General features: G+C 38.8%; 1 protein-coding gene across 4 annotated transcripts in view; it reads right to left on the reverse strand.

Moving 5' to 3' along the window:
• Positions 1-19199, reverse strand: part of LOC126978171 (probable protein phosphatase 2C T23F11.1) — a 35497-nt gene extending 16298 nt beyond the window's left edge. Inside the window, exons 1-5 of one of the 4 annotated variants that reach the window (XM_050826937.1) lie at positions 9842-10057; positions 7422-7556; positions 5381-5571; positions 4312-4409; positions 1686-1835 (exon numbers count right to left, since the gene is read on the reverse strand). In XM_050826937.1, the coding sequence (XP_050682894.1) occupies positions 1686-1835; positions 4312-4409; positions 5381-5567 (435 nt within the window). In that variant the 5' untranslated portion in view covers positions 5568-5571; positions 7422-7556; positions 9842-10057. Of the gene's footprint in view, positions 1-1685; positions 1836-4311; positions 4410-5380; positions 5572-7421; positions 7557-9841; positions 10058-19052 lie in introns of those variants that run through there. The other 3 variants (XM_050826935.1, XM_050826936.1, XM_050826938.1) reach the window with 3 other exon arrangements.
• Between the last annotated feature and the right edge of the window lie 3776 nt (positions 19200-22975).

Below are 22975 nucleotides of genomic sequence, written 5' to 3' on the forward strand. Positions count from 1 at the left end.
TATTGTATTATTAACAAAACATGCGGGATTGAAACTCGGAAGATAACGCACCCAGCGCGGCGCTCACTCAACTGGTGTTAACTTTTTTACTAATATTGCAAGGTATATAAATTCAAATATGCTATCGTTTTGGAAAAGCTGCTTGAGAGGAATCGGCGTGAAATTCAACAATAAGAAATCAAACATCTGCGTTACATAGGGCTCAATGAGTCTCCCAGATCGCGGATCCTAAGGGAATGCATCAATTGACGGTAGGTGAAGACAGAGTTATAGTAGAGTAAGTTATACTGTAAATTCTGGTTGACCCACGGTTACTTACGCCACGTTGAATAAGTCTGATATAAAAAATTTGTTCCGGACAATTTGGGAAAATTCGACGGATAAATAAATAGGCACTCAAGCGGTCGACATCTAGTCTTAGTTTCTTTATGGAATGGAAGACAAAGTAGCTTATGTGATCATCATCATCAGCCGGAAGACGTCCACTGCTGGACAAAGGCCTCCCCCAAAGATCTCCACAACGATCGGTCCTGCGCTGCCCTCATCCAACGTATTCCGGCAATCTTGACCATATTGTCGATCCAACGTCGTCGGGCCTACCAACACTGCGTCTTCCGGTACGTGGTCGCCATTCGAGGAGTTTTCTGCCGTCACCGTCCATCTGTCCGTCGAACTATGTGCCCTGCCCACTGCCACTTCCGTTTCGTTGTAGCGGTAGCTTATATGCGTTGTAGAAGTCGGGGTAGCTTATGGATCACTTAATAGTAATTACTACAGAGGGCAGAGGAATCACAGAGCACTACCGGCTTCTCAAGTTGGTCTAAAGCTTTTAAAGGTACTCACGTCGTATTGTCCTGGAAATACCGTGAAGGAAAATTGGTTCATAATTTGGTAGTGGAATTTGATAAAAAGCCCCACAATAGGGCAACTAAATATTCTATATTACACTTGAGGGTGGATGGCAATGGATGGAAATAGAGCTATATAGGCCACACACTCTGAAGGGCTTCCAACCATATACCGAGGCAAGCCCTAGACTGGAATTACCGAAATAGTATGCCTCAGACCTGAGAAAGCACGGGCCCAAGAAACTGCGGGTATTTTTGAAGTGAAAACTTCTGTAGCGGCGTTGAGCACTTTTCTTGGGGTGGGTATAAAATGTTAAACTCGCGTTACGACACGTGGCCTGATCGAAAATTCGTAAGAATGTAGTTGAAGTTATGGATGTAAGTTGATGTTTCTGAGAGTTAAACATTTTAATGTAAAATAGTTCTTAAATGTAATTTTTTTATATAATATAAATTGTCGTTTTTGTGTATGATATGGCAATAAATGAATATTGCAATTAACCACACCCTTCCATTCTTCCGTTCGTTCCATTCGTTCAAGTTTTCACTTCTGTTGGCACTCCCGCAGAGCAACCCGTTGTTTTTTTTTTCATATATGCCTGAGACACCCTATTTCGAATGGGTGGTAGTTTTTGACATTCAATAAGTGATTATAAACAATATTTTGAATAAAACTATATGAATTTGAACCCTCAAGGAAAACTGGCGGCAGAGTGTAATTGACGAAGCGAAAGACATCGGCAATCAAGAGAGATGCTCATGACCAATCGCGATGGAGATGCACTCTGCCTAGCTAGGAACTACTGGAACTTAAGAAGAAGAAGAAGACACACTTACAGTCCCTCTGACACTAGCGACCGCCCTGGAGTCCCCCACATTAGCACAATACAGCATGTTATCCTTTATCAACACCACCACAGCTGTACTGCCCGCGACTTTGTCTTGCATATTCCCTTCTAACATTGCCTGGTCGAGGTCCAAGAATCCCTGAAAATATTTTAGTGTTTTATCACACTCGCAAATGTATCAGCTTGGTTACAGATAGTCTCTCAAAGAAAAATTTAAAGAAATCAATATTGTGACTGTTCATTGTCAGTACATTTATGAAAATTTAATATACGTTCACAAAAATCGTCACCTTTTTGCTCTTAATAGTGATTTTCATTATTATAACACTAGAAATAAGGGATTGCTTGTAACTAATTCTAGTAGGCTTCATAAGATACATAATAGCTTTAAGGGTAAATGTATACACTTCCATAATAAAGTCCCAGCCACTGTTCAGGCATTATCTATAAATAAATTTAAATATTTTATAAAAAAAATGGCTCTGTCGTAAATCCTATTACTCCACTGCTGAATATCTAAATGATCGGACAGTCTGGGACTAGATTGTGATTATTTTATAGCGATAGAAGTGACTGTACTATATTGTATATTTTTATTGAAAAGAGCGCAAAAAAAAAATGCTGGGAGTTTCTGGCGCCGCTTCTTCTCTCTCAGAGCGCTATTTGTTTCCGAAGCGGTAGTAGTATCTAGTAGTTATCAGAAATGACATCAAAAAGAATTCTAAAGGAATCAATTTTGAGAAAATAAATGCCTTTTATGCCTTTTTATCGCTTGTTATATCGCACTGGGTGTTCACTTCGCTTAGACACTAACAATGAAAATGCACGCACATTTAAGGATTATTCTCCAGGGATGTCGTACAGAAATATTTTAGTGCACAATGTAGTAAATGATAAACAATAAATTCTTATTAGAGACTTGTCTACTCTTTTTTAGAATAAACAAGTAAACACGTTGTTTACGTGGCAGCAAGTTATGTCATACTCGACCTTAAATAGATAAACATAAGATCGAAATTCCCTCAGGCTGGTAGGTATTATGTACTTATCGATTTGTTTGACTTTCGCGAAAATTCGACATATACTTCCTAAGGCTACAATTTTTATCATTTATTATTATGGTTTAAATATATCAACTGGCGTTTAATGTACGGAATTCGTCGACCTAAAAATAAAGCCAACTATTTCTCAAAAAGTAAAGTTTGTAGAATTAAGGCTTATAATGAGAGCATTGCATGTCACAAAAATACATTAAATGTGGTACGAAGAATGATAAAAATGTGACGCCTTGCAAGCATTTGGGGTAATAAATGTTCTGTAAAACTTTTAACGTGCTTCTAATGTTAGTTGTAACAATGTATATAAGTTATTGAACCTACAATACGGTTCATAGAATGAACGAGACGCTAATCACGTACATTTGATTGGTGGTTTTTTAAGTGCTAGCACGCACTGCGAATTTATTTCCCGCGATTTTTACCGCAAAATTCTGTGACATATCAAATTGTATGAAGCTGCACGCACTTGCGGAAAAAAATCCGCGCGAATATTCTGTGAACTATGGAGTTGTATGTAGCCGATCGCATTGCGGTAAAAAAAACCACAAAACGCGTGCTAGGTGAGCTTCAGTACGCGGATTTTTATCCGCAAGAAAAATCCGCGCGGATATTTATTCGCAGTGCGAGCTAGGCCTAAGTGTTTGCCTGGATTCATCGACAATTTAGCCCATACACGTCAAATTAAGGGTGAAAGACAGATCTCATCAAACTCACAGTAGCCATAGGCGATTGTTTGCGATATTTTTTTCATTATTTACCTGACCAATAACGACACGTTGTAATAATTATCTGACCAATGAGCATTCAGTTCCACGTGCACACAGATTGGTTTATTGAATGTTTTGCGAATCAACGCGCGAGGAATAAGTGGATGTTGTTATAGACGCCTAATAATGGGAGAAAGACAAATCTAATCAAATTCACAGTATGTAGTATTATACCTCCAACTCAGTTCTAAAGAAAAGATATTCGTGATTCTTGTTAATTTATTTTTAAGAAATAAAGACACGTCCGTTCAATTCGTCGTAACAAGACCCTCGAATGAATCCAATATTATATACCCGTGCGAAAATGATCTGTCGAAGTATCTGTCAGTGACATGCATCTGTCATTGTCAGCGCGGTTGAACTGTCACTGCTACTACACTATCCAAATCAACAGATGCTTGTCGCTACAGAATGTAAGTATATGAAGAGACTAAATCTACAATTACTATATAAACAGCCATTGCAATCTTACAAGTAGCCATTAGCAATTGTTTACAATGTTGTTATTATTTACCTGACCAATTACGGTGTGTTGTGATCAATATTTGACCAATGAGCATTCAGTTCTTCGTGCCCGTAAACTTTAGTTACTCGATTGAATTTTTAGCATGAGAAATCACAGAGGATGAGGATTATATGGGCGTTTACATGTCACAACAAGCCTGTCCACTTTATTTTGACATGTAAACTAATGTCACTCTGATTTGCTGTCAGCAACAGCTAGTCAGTGTGACTAATCCAGTGTTTTTACAGTTAAATACATAACTGCCACAGTATTACGAATACATACCTGTTTCATAGCCTCTTCTATATTTCCTAAATGGTATTCCGGCCTTGCGGTTATAAATTTGTGTAAATGTTTGCCAGCATATTCGGCAATATTTGCTCCTGAAATTTTATAATTTATGTTTAATAAGAAAACGATAAATATTCTTTTTTTTCGACGAGGTTTTTTTTCTCTTTAATTATTTAAGGCCTTTTATATCTATGTACATGATGACAAAGTTTAAAGGTCCAAATCCAACCCCATGTGTTTAGGCTAGTAGCTAGTGAAATTGTTAAAACTTAGTATCCCTTTGCACGAGAGGGGGGGGGGGGATATGAAGCGGAGTGGGGGGTGCCCCCTCACCTCTGATACTACTCTCATTACAAAGAGAAAAATCGTATTATAACCTAACTATAATCAAACTATCACATTTTTAAGGGTTGTGAAGGTTCCTCCCCACCCTAACTTGTAAATACCCAACTCCAATTCCGTTCGCCAGCCTCTGCCGCGACACGCTCTCCGCGTTAGGTAACTGTTCTAACATAACCTAACCTAACCAATTTTTATACTTACCCAATTGGCGTTTTTAGCCTCTCGCTGCCATGCCAGCGCTCATATAGCGTTTTGTTTACTTACGTGTTTTACCCGTTTTGAGGGTAGAATTTTTTTCGTTATTTTCTTGAAAACTGTGCATTACCTTGTAATAAGAGTAATAGCACTACAATCGTGGACCAAACCTCTATCAACTACAATTTTTTTCCTCCAAATTCGTGCTAAGAGATACTAAGTCTAACCCAGTGAAATTAGTGGACTTAATAAGACTTAACATATTTTTATATCTCAAAAAGCTACGGGGGCAATTACAGTGCCGCTCATCCCTTTTTGCTCATAGAATAAAATAATAATTATTATTTTCCCAATATGCAATGCTACCGGAAGACGTAGTGTTCGTAGGCCCCCACAAGATAGACCGACGATCTGGTCAAGATCGCCGGAATACGTTGGATGAGGGTAGCGCAGGACCGATCGGGAGGAATCTGTCCAGCAGTGGACGTCTTCCGGCTGATGATGATACAATGCTAAAATGATTTACCTCCGTGTCCATCGTAGACGGCAAAGAAGGCAGTGCCAGGGTCATCGGGTAGTGAAAGAATGTGAGTGTGAGAGTCATCCATGGACACCCTCCATCCTTGCATACACGAGGACCCAACGAGGTAGCGGGAGTCCTGGCATGTCGATGATTGCTTCTCGGTCACTGGCTCTGATAAAGTCTGACCCATTACTCTAAAAAGATTAGATGTTCTTGTTGTTACTTGTTTAACAAAAACGTGTGCGTCTCGGGAGTAATATTGAAATTGTTCAAATTGAGAAAAACTTAGGTAATTACTTAAATTTAATGTAGGTAATATTATAATAATGTAAGAAAAGGTTATTTATTAATAAAATCTTAAATTAATTATAAAATATATTTTATTCCTAGTTACAATTCTTGAATATGTAGGTACAGTAGAATTTCGTGTATTTTTTTATGTAATTAAGGGACGAGCCGAGCAGGACGTTCAGCTCATGGTAATTGATGCGATTCTTGAAAAACCCCAAAAATTTTGAGCGGCACTACAACTGCACTCGTCACCTTGAGACATAAGATGTTAAGTCTCATTTGCCCAGTAATTTCACAAGCTACGGCGCCCTTCAGACCAAGACACAGTAATGTCTACTATTACTGATTCACGGCAGAAATAGTAGAACAACGCCGTTGTGGTACCCATAATCTAGCCGGCATCCTGTGCAAAGGAGCCTCCCACTGGTTACATTACTAGTATCAAAAGTAACAATTGGTTAGAGTGAGAGAGCAGGAGCCTGCCTACCGCTGCCGTATGCGAGAGAAAGGGAAGCCAGACAGACTGGCGCAGTAACGCGTTACGTTACGAAGCGTGAGCCTCCTGTACGTTTATCTTATTTTTTTTAAAAAACACCGATCAATTAGGAGTCGGACTCTCGCCCACCCAGGGTTGCATACAATTTTTTTTATAATTTAATTAAAATTATTTTTTCAGTTTTTTCCCTATACTTGGAGTATAAGACGGTTTAACTAGCCAAAATTCATAGTTATAAGTCAACGAAAAATCTAATATATAAAATTCTCGTGTCATGGTGTTAAACATTGAACTCCTCCGAAACGGCTTGACCGATTCTGATTAAATTTTGAGTGCATATTGGGTAAGTCTAAGAATCGGACAACATCTATTTTTCATCCCCCTAAATGTTCACTAATGGTCCACACGAAATTTTTTTTTAGTTTTTTTGAATTTTTTTTTAAATTTGTTTGATTATGAGTCAGCATTAAAAAATACATACAACTTCAAATTTTCACCCATCTACGATCAACAGTTACTTTTGTATCGCGATTTTAATATCGGCAATACAACGTTTGCTGGGTTAGCTAGTGTCCTATAAATTTTGACACTCAAATTTTGTCAATAAATTTTAACTCCATTGAGAGTCAAAATATATATACGTTTTAAGATCTTTTCTTACGTTAAATTGGACGTAGTTCCTGAAAACCGTTCCAAGCCACAAACATCAGATTTGAAGGAATTTGTGTTTAAAGTTTAATAAATATTAGTGTATACCTACCATACATGTGGGATGGGCTACTAAGTCATGATGTCATTTAAAGAGTGACGGTAGGGCTGCCATTTTTTGTCAGTCCGTTAATATGAATCACGTGACCAGTTTTGTGTTCTTAACTCAATTTGGATATGATTGTGGTTTTGAACGTTTTTCTTGAATTACGTCCAATTAGCAGTTTGATTTTTCACAGCTTCAAGAGACTGTAGACCTGAGTATATCGTTTTACTTTCATCTTGATACGCGCACGCGTTCTCGAGGTAAGGGGTCTTGACAGACAGACGGACGGACGGACAACAAAGTGATCACAAAAGGATTTTTTTTTCCTTTTTAGGTACACAACCCAAATTATGTTTATGAATGTCAAAAATATTTTACTTTTTATAAGACCACTTCGCAAAAGGTGATATTTAATGAAAAGTATCAAGAAACCTTAAATCATTTATGCGTCTAGCTTCTCTTAGCTGTGAAAACTTCGAAAAAAAATAGACATTAGAACTAACCTCTATTTTGGGCAATGCACGAACACTAACACAAAGTGTCATACAAATCGCGAGTGTAAGACGTAGCTTGTCACGCACAATAAACTAATATTCCTGGCCTGTTTTCTTCGGTTGTCTAACAGCAAGAGACTCCATCTAGACGTATAAATTATCTAAGCAAGAAACAATAACGCTCACAAAATACTACTACTTTTATTCTTAGCACTTATCATGTCAAATACAATACTTATTACCTAAATAACAATAACATTCACTTTGAGATCACACCAATATTTTCATAACATTATCTGAACTGTATTTTAATAGTTCTTATAACCATTCATTGCACTCACAACCCAATCACAGTAAATAATTCCACAATTTATTATCAACTATTTACCTAATAAAGTAATCGGATCCAAGATAAAACGATCGAATGAAATTGATAAGCTATGCAATTAGAAAATAAGGTAGGTAGCAATTGATAACTATCAGTAGGTCTCGTTACCAGGCCATAAAATCCAAAAAAAAAATCTAGCCTACTGAGTAAAAAGCATTTTTTTTATGAAAATAAGGGACGAGACGAGCAGGACTTTCAGCTGATGGTAATTTATACGCCCTGCCCATTATCATGCAGCACCACTCAAGATTACCTTGAGACATAAGATGTTAGTCTCGTTTGCCCAGTAATTTCACTAGCTACGGCGCCCTTCAGACCGATACACAGTAATGCTTACGAATTACTGCTTCACGGCAGAAATAGGCACCAATGTGGTATCGAATAATCTAGCCGGCATCAGGTGCAAAGGAGCATCCAACTGGTAATTATTTCATTAAATCCATTCACATGTTTTATTTATAATAGGAGAGCCCATGATGCTAAATGGGTATTTACTTGAGCGTCATAGAGACCTATTAGGTTGTATAGCTTTGATGATAAGAAGAAATAAATGTTATTTAATGTATATGTTTCTTCTTTTTTTATAGGTTATTAGCTGACAGAGCAAACATTGTATTGCCGATATTAAAATCGCGATACAAAAGTAACTGTTGATCGTAGATGGGTGAAAATTTGAAGTTGTATGTATTTTTTAATCTTTTGACTCATAAACAAATTTAAAAAAAATTACAAAAAAATTAGATAAGAAAAATTCGTGTGGACCACCCTGTACATTTAGGGGGATGAAAAATAGATGTCCAAATCTCAGACCTACCCAATATGCACTCAAAATTTCATGAGAATCGGTCAAGCCGTTTTGGAGGAGTTCAATGTTTAACACCATGACACGAGGCATTTATATATATTGAGTGTAAATTCTGCTAATATATTTTGTCACTAATCAATTCAACATGTTTCGCCTCTACACAAGGTATCCTCACGAGATCTTCACTCGCCAAATTCTGGCACAAGAGACTCAAAGTCAAAATTATGGATATCCGCAAAATAACACGTGATTCAATACATAGAACTAATACAAATTCACTTGTATATCTTAATTTAAAATAGGATTTTAATTTTAAACCGCTTCTTTAATATCAAGACCTCAACAACAACAACCAAAAATTTATATATATATATATTATAATTCTTCCTCAGCCCAGAGGTGAGGAAGAATTATTATTTTAATAATATCTCAAAAAGCACCCCACACTTTTTGTACAATAAAAAATATTATTTATTTACACTATTGTCAATTTAAATTTATTAAAATTTATTTTCTATTTTTTAGTTGAATTTTATATAAAGCATGCTTTTTAGTTTTTTTAACTATTATTTATTTTTCATTTCAAAACTTATTGGTGATAAGAACATGCAAAAATAAGTATTATAGCTGTCATTCTCTTTTGATTCACATGATATCATAGAAAGACTGTTGAACTACCAGGGAGAAATGAATAAAATGGAGTTTTAAAGTTATTAAGTGGCATTTGATAATGGTAGAATTTAAGAAGTGGTGGATTTACTGTTGAAGATAGGGTTACAAGCATCCAAGGATATCTGTCTTGTATCTTACAGGCACAAGCCATTCTTACTCGTATTTTGGACTCTAGACAACTATAAGATTTAATAGACAGACAAATTTTAAATAGGCTTTTTCTCTACTAAATGAATATATTTTTCAGTATTAATGATTTTTAAAACTATTCATTTTAATCTAAGTATTTAAATTTTGAAAAGACTTGATGAGAGATTGAAATTACCGGTCAAACCTAACATCAATAACCTGGGCTTAAAATAGATAATGATCCATTCATTAATAATCATAAGCTGTACCGGTAGGAAGCACTGACGTATTTTATATAATTAGGTGTTGAATCTTTGTTAGGTAAATATTTATATTAGACACTTTGATATAATTACGATAGTTAAATTGATAATTTTGTACGAATCCAATAAACAGACCAAAGGCTACAATAATTAATAATAACATATTACTTACTTTGTTGTATTCCTGTTATTCGTTTGGAAATATTTGTTACACTGGTAAATCTTTATGAAACATTTAAATGAAAACAATTAAAAAGTAAAAATCCTTATCCGCTCTCAACAAACAACAATGAACAATCAAAAACAACAAAACAAACAAGCAAGAGGAATTATTGTGAATCTGAATTCTGATTATCTATATTCTCTAATTCCAGAATCACATTGGTCATTGGTCAATGTCTCCAAAATCAAATGACTGATCATCGACAAAATAATTGGATTTGACACTGACATTTAAGACATTGTCATTTGAGAACTCTCAAATACGTGAAGTACATACATTGAAGACAACTACCGAACAAACTAGACTATAGTCTGGCTAACGAAAGCTGAGCCTAGCAAATGGCGGCAAATAAAAAAAAACTTCATATGGTGTTATAAAACTAAAGTAGGCATAAATAATTTTGATACTTTTCCTATTTTTTGGATAATTCCTTACCAGTTATTATGTAGGTAATGGTTTTATACATTTTATTACAGAATTCTCATACACACATTATTTAAACATGAGTTCTTTGCAGTACAATGTATTATTTAAAATAGTTACTTCAACATACAAAGGGATCATAATATAAGAACCTAGAGTAATGAAGGGGTAACAAATACCTATAATGCAAGAACAATATTTAATGAAGACCACTACACAGCTGAGGTGATCATAAAAATAAAAGCAATAAAGGAAGATAAACAGACTTTATTCATTATAATCAAAAGCTGATTCTAACATTTCTATTTCTAAAGATTCGTCTAAACTACTACTGGAACTATCATCGTGCACACTTATGATCACTTGTTGTTTTAGCTCTTCTATTACTCCATCCCTCGTTTCGTTCTGAACTTCAACATGAAGAAAATGCTGTGTCACTATCTTTTAATATTTTGGTGTTTACCTTAATTTAAAAGCATCTTTTATGACTGTTTTCATTTGAGCTGCTGAAATATTTGTTTCATCCAGGTATATTATTTGTTTTCTTTATCGCAATCATCGTCAAGATCATCTGAAATACAATATATTATTCAATACTTTCTAGTGAACTAAACTAATTAACACAAATGAATAGTACACAGAAACAATACTGTGTAAATAGTAGGTGAGCTATGTGAGACACAAGAAACATAAAATTTTGAATTACTATCTTCAATTAAGTATCAAATTCATTACACCATACTAACCGGCTAATTCAAAATCAAGACGTCTAAACATTTATATTTTGAGACAACATCGCTTCCTTCTCTTCTTGTTCTTTTTTAAATTTACTCAACATATTAAATAACACTCGCCGCACGCCACTTTTTATCGATTTACCCATGTTCGCTTAGAAATATTCAAGAAACTCAATGTAAATAAACTCCGATGTGACAGCAAGACATATCAAATTGATTGACATTGACTTAATGATATTTTATTTAGTACTAGCTGACCCAGCAAACGTTGTATTGCCGATATTAAAATCGCGATACAAAAGTAACTGTTGATCGTAGATGGGCGAAAATTTCAAGTTGTAACTATGTATTTTTTAATGCTGACTCATAATCAAACAAATTTAAAAAAAAATGTGAAAAAAATTAAAAATTAAAATTTCGTGTGGACCCTTAACATTTAGGGGGATGAAAAATAGATGTTGTCCGATTCTCAGACCGACCCAAGGACCCCGGAGGAGTTCGGTCCCGTACACCGTGACACGAGAATTTTATATATTAGATTGCCATTTATAAAAAAAGGGCGGGGGTATCGTCAATGAATTTCTCTCACGGACCTTGGTTGACGCAACCCCTACTCCCAGCATCTGTCCGATGCTGGGTTTGGCGAATGGTTTAGAGGAATATCAATACAGCGACCCTCTAAGCAAGGCCAGTGGACTATCCTTCTCGAGGTTGCCGCCCGTTTATTGGCCAAGTGCCTCCATAGAGTCATCAAATAATTTACACTAAGGTAATTGGCAGAACAGAAACCTCTGGCCGCCCTCCCCCAACCTACCCACACAATCCTTTCCTCCTTCACCTCACCTCGCGTGATCGAGAGGTCGAGGGCTCACTAACATCAGTGAGTAAGGAAATGCGATCACCCACGTGTTTGTGCCGTGCGTGGATACCCGTAAGGAGGGAGTAAGGAATCCTGGTGGTTGAGCGGATAGCGGTCGGTCAGTTACCTGCTTGAAGCAACACGCCTCTTTGGCCCTGATCTTCCTCTTAAACGGGCGGTCGGGGACTAGCCATTCTCGATCAATCGGCTGTGGCTTCCCGTCAGAGGGCTGCCGGCGAGTGACCCAAATCCATGTGGGTGCCTATGGCCCGGTCGCGGATGTTGAGGTGAGCGCGGGAGGCTCTCTTCCTCACGTATGCGGCTTCTACATTACTCGGCCGTCAGTCATCAGGTATTCACGGTGAGGGTTACTATATCCTCGCAGTAGTCCTGGCGGACATGTACATCAAGGTGCATGACGTCCCCTACTGAGGCTCCAAGGCGGGTGGGGCACTGACGAGGATGAATCTTAATAAATCTCTACCCATGGACCAAAAGAGAAACGTCGACCATAACAAACGAGCTGCTCCCTCGGGAGCGCTTAGCCAATCCGTCCAGACCACGGCTGCTCCCACAGCGCCGAAAGAGTCTTCCTCGCTGGATCTTTCCACCCTAAAGGAAGCCATACCGGCAACTACCTTCACGGACGATGCCTGGACGCTACCCATCAGGAAGGGAGATGCCAAGCCTACATACAAGGCACCTAGCAGGACCGCACGAAACCGCGCGCGAGCCGAGGCTAGGAAAGCAAGAATAAAAGCCGCTAAAAGCAACCCCCCCAAACCCAAAGAGGTTCAGGTAGACAGCGCTACTGGAGATAGAGGCGAGCCCGCAGGCCAGCCGACTATCGAACCAGTAGCAAGCGGTAGTAAGCCCCAAAAAAGGCCACGAGGGAAACGCGCTGGCCGAAACGTTCAGGAGAGGGCGGAAGCTCGTGCTGCTTCCGGGCAAGGTCCACACCTACCCAAGGGCAGCAAAAGAGCTCGCCCGGATGACACTCTGTCACCCCGCGAGGACGTTAAACGTACGCGAACGAACCCGCGGCCCACTCCCAAAAAGGGCTCCGTAAATTACGCCGACATGTGTAAATCTAACGATTTACTAGTCGCGATCATGCATGAGCCCTTCAGGGACATAAAAGCCGAGCAAGCCCAGGCGATACAGTCGGCAATAGAGGGTGCGATAGACGCAGAAGTCTGCGCCGCCACCTCTTCCACTGATCCCTTCAGGCTGCCCAGCTTCAGAGGCAGAGCCAACCATGGTGAGGGTACTCTCAAGCTTTGGTGCGAGGACACTTACACCGTGGAATGGCTTAAGAAGACTGTCTCCAAGATGACTTCACCACTTCCACACACCAGACTCGTGGTCAAACGCCAAGCCGACATCCCTAGGAAAGTCAAGGCGACCATGATCATCCCGAGGTTTTCCAAGGACGAAAATCTTAGCATGCTGCAGACCAGATTCGCCGGGCAGAATCCGTGGTACAACGTCCGCACTTGGAGCTTGTACCACATCCCAGAACCGGACGAAAGTGGTAGGGTGCGCATAGTCCTTGGGATACCTGAGGCAGATGTAGCTGAGCTCAAGAAGCGAGATCGCAGGGTCTCGTACAAATGCGGCTCAGTGTACGTAAATTTCCCCGAAGAGGAGGGTAAAGGCAGCGAAGCACCGAAACCAAACCCGGACGTGGCAGCGCAGCCGAAAATACCAACCTCGACCGCTCCTGAGGCGGCGCCCGACAACCGCATGGATGTCGTGCCGGAAGGAGGGCAGCAGCCCTCAGGTGCAGCCCCTGATGCTACACATCAGAAGAGGACCGATGGTGTCTCTATGACCGCCACTTGTAAAGAGGTTCGGACTCCCATAGAGACCAAATCGCGCTCCATAGACTGGTGGCAGCAAGGGGCCGGGGAAGTGGATCAGACAAAGGAGTTGGAGGACAGTCTACTGCACAGCGATGGCAGCCCAGACCGATCCACCTCAACTCCTTAAAGTCATACAAATCAACCTCCAGCACAGCTACACCGCGACGGCTAACCTGCGACGTTTGCTGGAGGGAAACACCGAGACCATAGCCCTAATCCAGGAGCCGTGGATTAGGAAAGGCAATATATGTGGTCTCAACAACATCGGAGGCAAACTTTTTACTGCTACCGAAGGTAAACCACGTTCATGTATTTATACTCCACGACATGTAACGACCACCATCATAAATGAGCTATGTTCCAGAGATCTAACCGCTGTGAAGCTCCAGGCAGATGACCGCCTAGGCCTATCAGACGTGGTCGTAGCGTCGGTCTATTTGCCGGGGGAAGAGGAGGTACCAACACCGGAGCTCACCGCGCTAGTCAGCTACTGCGAGACAGAGAGGCTGGAACTAATCATCTCCGCTGACTCCAACGCACATCACACCATCTGGGGCAGCCAAAAGACCAATAAAAGAGGTGAGGACTTACTTACGTACCTTTTCTCAACTAACCTTAATATACTTAACAGGGGCTCCGAGCCTACCTACGTTACGGCGCGAGCCCAAACTATAATCGACCTAACACTGGCAACCGACCATGTCTCTTCTCTCGTCAATGACTGGCACGTGTCAGACGAACCTTCATGCTCGGATCACAGATGGATTAGGTTCAACCTTCGCTTAAACACCAAACCTGCCCTGCCAAGGCGGAACCCGCGCAAAACGGACCGCACCAAATACGACAGATTGGTGAGAAATGAGCTTATGGCCATTTCCCTACCAGACGATTATAACGGTACCGCAGGTATAGAAACTCATGTAACTAACATAACTCAAACACTTATCAACAGCTATGAACAGACGTGTCCTCTTACTTCGACAAAGCCCAACTCAATCGACAAAAGTGTGTGGTGGGGTCCAGAGTTAGACAGGCTGCGCTGCAAAGTAAGGAAGCTGTTCAACAGAGCCAAAAATACTCGGGCACCAGACGACTGGGATGCATATAAACAGGCCCAATATCGTTTCAAGAGGCGCATCCGCGAAAGGAAGAGAGAAAGCTGGAGACGCTTCTGTACTAACATTGAATCCACAAACCAAGCGGCTAAAGTAAAAAACATCCTTTCACGCGACCCAGAGCGTAATCTGGGTTGCTTGAAAAAATCTGACGGCACATACACCAAATCCGACCCCGAGACCTGCGAACTACTCCTGCAAACTCACTTCCCTGGATGCCGCATCACAAACAACCAGACGTGGGAGGAAGTGGCATCGCAGAGCAACACACCGGATCAAACGGATTGGACCACAGCTCACAGGGTGGTAGACAAAGACAAGGTAATGTGGGCAATTAACAGCTTTCTTCCATTTAAATCAGGAGGCCTGGACGGGATCTTCCCAGGACTGCTACAATGGAGCGGTATGGGGCCGCTAGTAGCGCATTTAACTGCAATCTATAGGGCATGCCTGGCCTACAAATACATACCGCTCCAGTGGAGGGAGGTAAAAGTGGTATTTATCCCTAAGCCCGGCAAAAGTGATTACACAAATCCCAAATCGTACAGGCCAATCAGTCTCACATCATTTTTGTTGAAGACTCTAGAGAGACTCTGCGATAGGGATATTAGGGAAAATGCCCTCATACAAAAACCGCTACATGACAACCAACACGCCTATACTCAGGGCAGATCAACCGAATCCGCACTCTATTGCGTAACATCTCTCGCATTGAAAGGATTATCACGTAAACAATCAACCTTAGGTGCTTTTATTGATATCGAAGGCGCCTTCGACAAAACCCCTTTCACTAGCATAGGCCGAGCGCTAGCCGCTCATGATGTAGATCCTACAATTGCCGGGTGGATAGACAGCATGTTGAGGCATAGGGCGATACGATTTACTGTGAACACCAGTACAAGATGTGTGGTGGCAACGGGCTGCCCACAAGGAGGGGTACTCTCGCCGCTACTCTGGAACCTTGTGGTAGATGAGCTCATCACAAGGCTAAACAAAAAGAAACTGTACACAGTGGGCTATGCTGACGACCTCGCCATTCTAATAACAGGACCAGTCGAGAACGTCTTATGTAGCCTCATGAGATCTGCTTTTAAGATTTTGGAAGAATGGTGCGCGCAACACAAACTCACAGCTAATCCGTCAAAGACGGAACTAATACTATTCACTAACAAACGCAGCCTTGGTAATCTAACATTACCAAAGCTGTTCAACACCGAACTAAGCCTTACTAAAGAAGTTAAATACCTGGGGGTTATACTGGATAGTAAGTTGCTTTGGAACAAACACCTTGAAAACAAGCTGGAAAAAGCATGCATCATCTTTTGGCAGTGCAGAAGACTCATAGGCAGAACCTGGGGTCTTGCTCCAAAGATAAGCAGATGGCTCTATACAGCAGTCATCAGACCAATTATCTCCTACGGAGCAATAGCGTGGTGGCCCAGGACAGAGCTTGTGACAGTGCAAACCAAGCTGCAGCGTTTCCAGCGGCTGGCCTGCACAGCCATAACAGGATGCATGCGCACCACGCCTTCCTCGGCCCTTGAAACTATTCTAGGGTTAACACCACTCGACATACACTTTCAACAAGAAGCGACAATGGCGACTCTACGTCTAAAGCTGTTGGGTGTATGGAAGAATGAAGACGGCCTAACAGATAAGCTCTGGAATAGGGTAACAAAGGATTATCCACTCTGTGAGGCACCATGTGATAAGATAACTAAAACAAATACCTTCCATAAAAACTATCACATACAGCTATATGAGAAAGATGCTGACCAGTCAGGTGTAAACGAACTAAGAATTTACACAGACGGCTCGAAAATGGCTACTGGAACTGGTGCCGGCATATTCTCACAGGAACTAAACATACACATTTCCATACCCTTGGGCACACACAGCTCCATCTTCCAATGTGAGTGCGTAGCCATCAAGGAAGCCGCCAGCGCTATATTAAGAAGAAAGGTACATGGCCACAACATCAGATTTCTTTCTGACAGTATGGCGGTACTAACAGCGCTGAAGGGTACCACACACAACTCAGCACTAATACACGAATGTCACCAAACCCTGGAGCAAGTTGCCTCTTATAACCAGGTAACTCTGCAATGGATCAAGGGACATAGTGGTTCGTTGGGTAATGATGCAGCGGATGAGCTTGCAAGGCGGGCATCGGCAAATACAGTGTCTGGTCCATTGCCACTTCTGCCACTGCCCTTCAGCCAAATGCGCTCATGGATACGCTCTCTCACCAACGACCTACACAACACCCGATGGATGAATGTCTCAAGCTGTAGACAGTCGAAGGTGGCGATACCTGCACTATCGCCCAAACTGACACGTAGACTTATGAGCCTCAACAGACATGACATCCGTATAATGGTGGGCACCCTAACGGGTCACACATCACTAAACAAACACCTTTTCACAATCGGCGTAACGGACAGCCCTAAGTGCAGAGGTTGTCTGACCGAAGACGAAACGGTCGCTCACGTAATCCTGGAATGCGCGGGGGTGGCCAACCAACGGGCAAAAACCTTAACCAATACAAGGTCGCTCCAAGAAGTCTGTGAACACCCCAGGAATGTTCTGAACTTCTGGAAGGAGCTGGGCTGGTTGGAGTAACCGGCCATTACTGCACGCAAAATGGACCCATGCTAGTGGTTTAATTGCGGAAACAGGAGCCCTATACCTATGACCTATGACCTATGCCATTTATAAAAATGGCTGGATTGAGGATTCAGCTTTAATTGGCCAGACGCTATCTCACTAGTTTTGACTATTTTTCAAAGGCTAGGTTAGATTGTTTTTGTGTCGTCAAAACGTCAATTTCCATATTGTGACAAGGTTATGTACCCGTTCCAATGCGAGGTGATTACAATGCCGCTGAGTTACATCTGCCAGTTCATCCCGAGTTCGATTTTGTGGGAACACGTTATTTCTGACAATGTGATGTGAGAAGAACAATCTCCATGTATCATAGACGTAATGAAATCGTAATAAAACTTATATTTTGTATTTATCCATCCAAGTCTCACCAATAAAATATAAAAATTGAGAATGAAATTCTATATTCTAAATGACAAGATATAATCTAGTCTAGTATAATATTATATATATATATAGTCCACGGGGTTCAGATATGAACTAGACGAGGGCCAGTCTTCGGCTTATAAAGTCTGGAACGTTGAATTCCATCCAAGCTAAGATAATTCGTTCCTTGTTACCCGGTACAGTCTTGATAGGAATTTCAAAGTACATATTATAGAAGGTCTAGTATATTATAGTTAACGAGGTTCAGATAGGAGCTGGATAGTGGAGTCTTCGGCCCTTATAAGCCCTTGAAACGTTGACTCTCAGTCAAACTTACATTTAAAGCGTATTGCTTAGATATTTCACAACACTATCTAGGACAGTTTTTTGCTACACTTTTCCCGAATTCTTCACACCTTTTCACAATAATAAATATTTGTGACTTCTTGATAAGTCACCCCCCCTTCCCCCCACCAACAATGTCTAACGCAGGACGACGACCACTATACAGAGTTCCAACTACTTGTGAAGTTTCTTTGTAATTTTGATTGTTGTACTGCTCTTCAATTATAATATAATCAGTAAATAAGATATCTCGTACCGCGTATCGAGACAGCAAGTATTATCATCTACAGCACGCGGCCATTCTGATCTTTCATGGTCTACGACAGAAGACATCGAGAGCGTTTAAAGTCCCTTGAAAATAACCGATGGCCCCATGTAACCACTTTGTGCAAAGCAATCACTGCAATTCTTTTTTATTTATCACTAATATTAACCACAAAAAAGGCGGAGAAATGGCGGGAAATTATCAAAGTTTCTCACATAAAAAATCCGTTTTGAATTACTATACATAGTAACTTTATAATAATGGTGAAAAATATAAACAGTTGTAATAATATTACGCGCTCTAGTCAACCAAAGCTTAATATATCTTCTCAGTGAACTTTACTTCATAAACAACGGTTAAATTCTTTGCATACCTTATTACTATTCTAGAACAATCCTAGAGAGATTTGGAATTGTTATTCATTGCTCACTGCTGGACACATTTGCATCTGTTGCCTACTGCTGTTCCCCCATAGAAGACAGTTCTGCTTACCAGTTACGTCTACGCACTATGCTACTGACCTTATGAGTCGCGCCCCGCCAAACATCTTGTAATTTTGCACGCACTACACACAAACTAATAATTTAATAGGTATTTTTTTGTTACGGCAATATGGCTATATAAAATAATAAAAATAAACTTAACAATATAAACAGCACCTCAAAATTTTAGCGTGACATTTTATTTTTATTTTGAATTCGGGACATAAATTAAAGACGTCATGTGGTCAAAAACAAGTATACATAAGAGCCTATGTTCATTTTGATGTGTACAAGTTGATGTATGGAACGATGATTAGATGTATGGAAAGTCGAAACTTGATAGATCGAATGTGCCAAACGGACAATAGAGAGCATGCATGTAAAATTTTAAATTTTATCCGAGAGTTGGATCGCTATATAATTAATTAAATGTTAAAATAGCCAGTACCTTAGCCCGCCATTGTGGCGCAGTTGGTGGGCGTGAATAATCACGTGATAGTTCATGACAACAGTGGATCAATTGCTTTAAATTCAAATAATACTTTTACTTCAACTTTCGGTTATACCAATTGCTTGTTGAGCCATGAGATTTTGTAGTTTGACAAAATTAATTTCTTGTTCAAAATAAAATTTTCATCAAAAGTATTTCTGGTTTAATTATTATTTAGAGTAGGTAACTCAAACTCATGTGTTTTTATTGAAACAGCATCAAATCACTTATTGAATTTCAAACGTCTACGCGCAATCAAAGAGTAGGCAGGTCCCTACCCTAAAAATTGTCGAGACGGTGACAGCAGATATCCTCCCTAACGAACACTCATACCCTGGCATGAAGCAGAAAATATGCTCAATTTTGTACCCGGGGTATGATATGATGTATCGCTAGGTTGAGATATCTGCGTCTCCGTAAGAAACACAAAACCGGCTGCAACCTCTCCAGGTGGTTTCCCCTAATGTTGTAAAAGTCCACGAGCATGGAGCGGGGTGCCGTGGTGTGATGCCTCGTGTGTCCTCGCAAATGCAAACAATAATTTGGATTATTATTATTTGTAAATTAATTAACAAGAAAAAAGTAAGTGTACTGTTGTAGTTGTTATGTTAGTGTTTTGTAATGACAGATGATTGGTTTTGTGTGGGATTCTGAAAAAGTGTGCACGACGCACATGTCCGAAAAAATTACAGACAGTTTTGTATGAAGAGAAAACACTTGACTACTCCGCTCCTACAACTTGTAGCCCGTTTGACTCTCTGTCTACATCCCATTTAAAAACATATGCCTCAGATCAGAGAAGAATGGGTCCAAAAAAAACCACCTTAATTTTTTTAAGTAAATAACTAAAATTGCACCACAATCTAAATTTTTCTTTAATAAATAGCCTGGGGGACCACTTTATTAACAGTGTGTGGAATCATTTAGAAAGTCATTTATATAATATAGTAATCTCTAACACACAAATTGATGTTTTTTAACAATTCTATTCAAAGAAGTACTTTGTGTTTTAGGGATCCAGTTGTAAAAGAATATACTTTGCCCAATAAAAGACTTATTAACTCAACTATCCCGAGTAGTAGGCATGAAAAGTTTACATATTTTGTTCCTGATATAACAATATGTATGACAAACAAAATTCCTACATAATTGGTTAATTTATGCATAGTTTACCTTATCAGGGATATATTAAGAGGCATACATAAATACATTTAGTATAAGTAGTGTGATTTTTTTTTTGCAGTCAGACTACATATTTTAGGAATGAAATTTGATACTGATGTGACAACCAAACCGAACTTATGTCATGTATGTATATGTGGCCGGAAATTTGAATGAGAATCCATTACTGGCGTAGTATGGCGTTTTTAACAAAAAAACACTATTCTATAACAATAGATATAATATGCCCTTGCGTATTTTTATGCAATCTAATTAATTAATCTAATTCTAGTTACGATTACTGACTGTTATTTTTGGAATCGGTGTCCTTCCGCCGCGACCCGCTCTCGCCTCTCGCCTCCTCACGACTCAAGCACATCTCACCTTTTATGTATGTTGTTACAAACATATCTTGGAAGACACCAACTCCAAAAATTACAATAATCGTAACTAACTAGAATTAGATTAATTAATTAGATTGTATAAAAATACGAAATTATTTTTATACTTTACAGTGCATATTATATCTATTGTTTTGGAATAGTGTTTTTGAAGTCTGTTGTTTATTTCTCATTATTTTTTATTTTTTGATTTTTAGTTTTTTGAAATTTGAAGTACACTAACCAACAATTTGTCTAAATATGTGTAGATATACTAATCAACCACTTTTTCAATGCAGCAATGAAAAATCTAAATATAAATGTAAATTTATCATCCACATACGAATAGCAAATTTAAGACTTTTATGGTTTTCTCATGGATGCCATTGTCAGATCTGGACCAAATACAATGAAACCACATGGGAAGCACCAGCTTAAAAAAAAGGATTATCAACCACCCAGACGAAAGTTTGAGGTAACAAACATAAAAAAATACCGACGAATTGAGAACCTCCTCCTTTTTTTAAGTCGGTTAAAAATAAATTTCCAATATATTCTACGTTTGTTTTATTTTGCGGCTCTTGAATATTTCAACGAAATAGGATACTGGCTAGTTTTCCATTAGTGTATTTTTTTATTAGATTTAGTTTTAGTGTCTTATATATGGGTATATTTTGTTGTCCATATTAAAATAAACTAACATTTGCAGGAGAATTTGTTTTATCATCTTTAAAAAAAGCCTGCTACATCATGTAAAAAACAATCAATAAAAACATCTTATTAATATAATAATAATTAACCGGAATGCAGCAATGAGCAAATTCGCCTCTCATTCACTAATTTTATGTTCTCATGTGACGAATGTCTTAATGTGAAATAAAGTTCTTTAAACCGATATTCTAATTGTTATACCTATATAAGAAATACTAGTCATTTATTTGCTAAAATTAACTACTATTACTAATGATTCATTTTTATTTTCGATTAATTTTGTAGTTGTTATGTATGTTGTTACAAACATATCTTGGAAGACACCAACTCCAAAAATTACAATAATCGTAACTAACTAGAATTAGATTAATTAATTAGATTGTATAAAAATACGAAATTATTTTTATACTTTACAGTGCATATTATATCTATTGTTTTGGAATAGTGTTTTTGAAGTCTGTTGTTTATTTCTCATTATTTTTTATTTTTTGATTTTTAGTTTTTTGAAATTTGAAGTACACTAACCAACAATTTGTCTAAATATGTGTAGATATACTAATCAACCACTTTTTCAATGCAGCAATGAAAAATCTAAATATAAATGTAAATTTATCATCCACATACGAATAGCAAATTTAAGACTTTTATGGTTTTCTCATGGATGCCATTGTCAGATCTGGACCAAATACAATGAAACCACATGGGAAGCACCAGCTTAAAAAAAAGGATTATCAACCACCCAGACGAAAGTTTGAGGTAACAAACATAAAAAAATACCGACGAATTGAGAACCTCCTCCTTTTTTTAAGTCGGTTAAAAATAAATTTCCAATATATTCTACGTTTGTTTTATTTTGCGGCTCTTGAATATTTCAACGAAATAGGATACTGGCTAGTTTTCCATTAGTGTATTTTTTTATTAGATTTAGTTTTAGTGTCTTATATATGGGTATATTTTGTTGTCCATATTAAAATAAACTAACATTTGCAGGAGAATTTGTTTTATCATCTTTAAAAAAAGCCTGCTACATCATGTAAAAAACAATCAATAAAAACATCTTATTAATATAATAATAATTAACCGGAATGCAGCAATGAGCAAATTCGCCTCTCATTCACTAATTTTATGTTCTCATGTGACGAATGTCTTAATGTGAAATAAAGTTCTTTAAACCGATATTCTAATTGTTATACCTATATAAGAAATACTAGTCATTTATT

The sequence above is a fragment of the Leptidea sinapis genome, chromosome 47 (assembly GCF_905404315.1).
Source record: "Leptidea sinapis chromosome 47, ilLepSina1.1, whole genome shotgun sequence".
Lineage (NCBI taxonomy): Eukaryota > Metazoa > Arthropoda > Insecta > Lepidoptera > Pieridae > Leptidea > Leptidea sinapis.